Source organism: Lotus japonicus, chromosome 6, assembly GCF_012489685.1.
Source record: "Lotus japonicus ecotype B-129 chromosome 6, LjGifu_v1.2".
Lineage (NCBI taxonomy): Eukaryota > Viridiplantae > Streptophyta > Magnoliopsida > Fabales > Fabaceae > Lotus > Lotus japonicus.
Window position 1 is genome coordinate 51,577,213 of NC_080046.1, and position 1,863 is coordinate 51,579,075.

The window sequence follows — 1,863 nt, forward strand, 5'->3', positions numbered from 1 at the left end:
CTCGACGGTTCTGCAGATCGGACTGATATGGATGCTGATTTTAGGCAGATTTGAATAGTTAGGTTTAATTTAGGATATATCTATTTTTGATTTAAAGCTTCGATCTGTTCTGTTCACGCCGTTCACCCAAGGCCGCAGTCCCTCTCGACGCTTTTGCTTCCTCATCCAGACCTTCTCTTCCATCGAAGTCGCAGCGCACCTTGCAACTTCGTCACCCCGTCCGACAAAGTCGTCGTTCTTCGTCGAAGTCGCTGTTCTCTGTCACGCTCTATCTGCCGCGTCGTTACCGTCCTTCATCGATTGTTGAGTCATGTTAGGTCTGTATCTTCTTGCTCTATCTCTATATCTTACGCTTAAATGTTCTGTTACTTTTTATGTTTATCTGCAGTTTTGTCATTTTAGCGTGCACTATTAGAGATATGTCTAACTCTATATTAGTTTTGTCATTTTAGCGTGCACTATCTCTATACCTCACTATTAATGTTTTAAATACTGAACCACAAGATTGCATAGAGAAGTATGAGTTTTGGGTTTAGTTTTTAATTGGTGTTTGCAGTTCGTGTCTATAAATATAACTAAGCTTCAGCAATTCAGAAATGGAACAAATGAAGGAGAGATTTGTTAAATTGCTATTGGGGGAGGATATGTCTAGTGGAGGAAAGGGTGTTTCATCAGCTCTGGCACTGTCAAGTGCATTCCCAAACCTTGCTGGTATGTTGACTTCTGCTTGAATCATGATGGATAAACATTATGATGTTACTTCCATTTTCATGAGCTCTTGATAGAAGAAATATTTCAAATAGCTCTTGTCAGTTTCTCATTGTTTTCTTGCTGAGAATGCAGCTGCTGTTTTTTGTGAACAAAAGTGCCTAGAGCCGATGCTTCCCGAGAGGAAAGCCAGATGGAGAAAGGAAATCGATTGGCTTCTATCAGTGACAGATTATGTTGTTGAGATGGTTCATACTCAACAAAAATCAAAAGATGGATCCAGCATGGAGGTAACCCTCCTCACTCACCCTACTTTTCCAATTTTCCTTATTGTCCCTATGATAGTTACTATATGATTGATCATCATCTTTGAATGAATAGATTAAGACTATGCGACAACAAACGGATCTCCATATGAATATCCCTGCCTTAAGAAAGCTTGACAACATGCTTATTGTAAGATCACTAACCAAAATGATCATTATTTTTCTATAGATATGTCTCAATTGGTTGTTAGCTCCTAAAACAAATTGTTGATGATGAGCAGGATTGTCTAGATAACTTCAAAGACCAAAATGAGTTCTACTATGTATCAAAAGATGCAGATAAAGACAGTTCAAAGAGAAAAAATGATGACAAGTGCTACACCTAAGGTTCCTGCAGAGGGTTTATCTGATGCGGTGAGAAGGTTTCTGCAGTATCAAAAAGATTTTATGAATCAAGTACTTAAAGAAGCGATGGCCATAAATGCACAAACCCTATTGGAGATGGAGATCCCTGAAAGCTATATTGAACCCCTACCCAAGGTAAGTAAAAAATAACTAGTATCTACATAGAAGTTTTCTTGATTTCATATATTTTCACATTATATCACAGTTTGACATGTTGTTTCAAATTTCAGAACTCTGTTTATATACAACAGAGTTGTGTGTCGCCAAGTAGTGTTTAGTTTCTTCAAACTACATATCTGTCTTCTATTGTTCTAGCTCCTGCCTTCTTCAAACTCTCATGAAGGTGCTTCCCTTTCTCTCCTAATCAAATATTCTTATTTATTTAGAATGCTAAATGTGATTTGTTCTAACGTCCCTCACTCCCTTTCCTGCTTGCCTGGGCTTGTACTCATTTGTTTGAGTCTCAAAGGCCTCACGACTTGTT

General features: G+C 38.2%; 1 protein-coding gene across 1 annotated transcript; it reads left to right on the plus strand.

Moving 5' to 3' along the window:
• Positions 1 to 596: 596 nt before the first annotated feature.
• LOC130725523 (rop guanine nucleotide exchange factor 12-like) lies at positions 597 to 1,657 on the plus strand. Its single transcript, XM_057576742.1, has 5 exons — positions 597 to 711; positions 844 to 998; positions 1,090 to 1,164; positions 1,314 to 1,514; positions 1,610 to 1,657. Exons 1-5 carry the CDS (start codon positions 597 to 599, stop codon positions 1,655 to 1,657), a joined length of 594 nt encoding a protein of 197 aa, XP_057432725.1.
• Positions 1,658 to 1,863: the final 206 nt, after the last annotated feature.

Excerpts from the sequence above, each read along its gene's own strand:
- LOC130725523 (XM_057576742.1), top strand. The coding sequence starts at position 597 with ATGGAACAAATGAAGGAGAGATTTGTTAAATTGCTATTGGGGGAGGAT. Across the intron at positions 999-1,089 it reads AAGATGGATCCAGCATGGAG|ATTAAGACTATGCGACAACA; the intron begins GTAACCCTCCTC and ends TTGAATGAATAG. Across the intron at positions 1,165-1,313 it reads AGCTTGACAACATGCTTATT|ATAAAGACAGTTCAAAGAGA; the intron begins GTAAGATCACTA and ends CAAAAGATGCAG.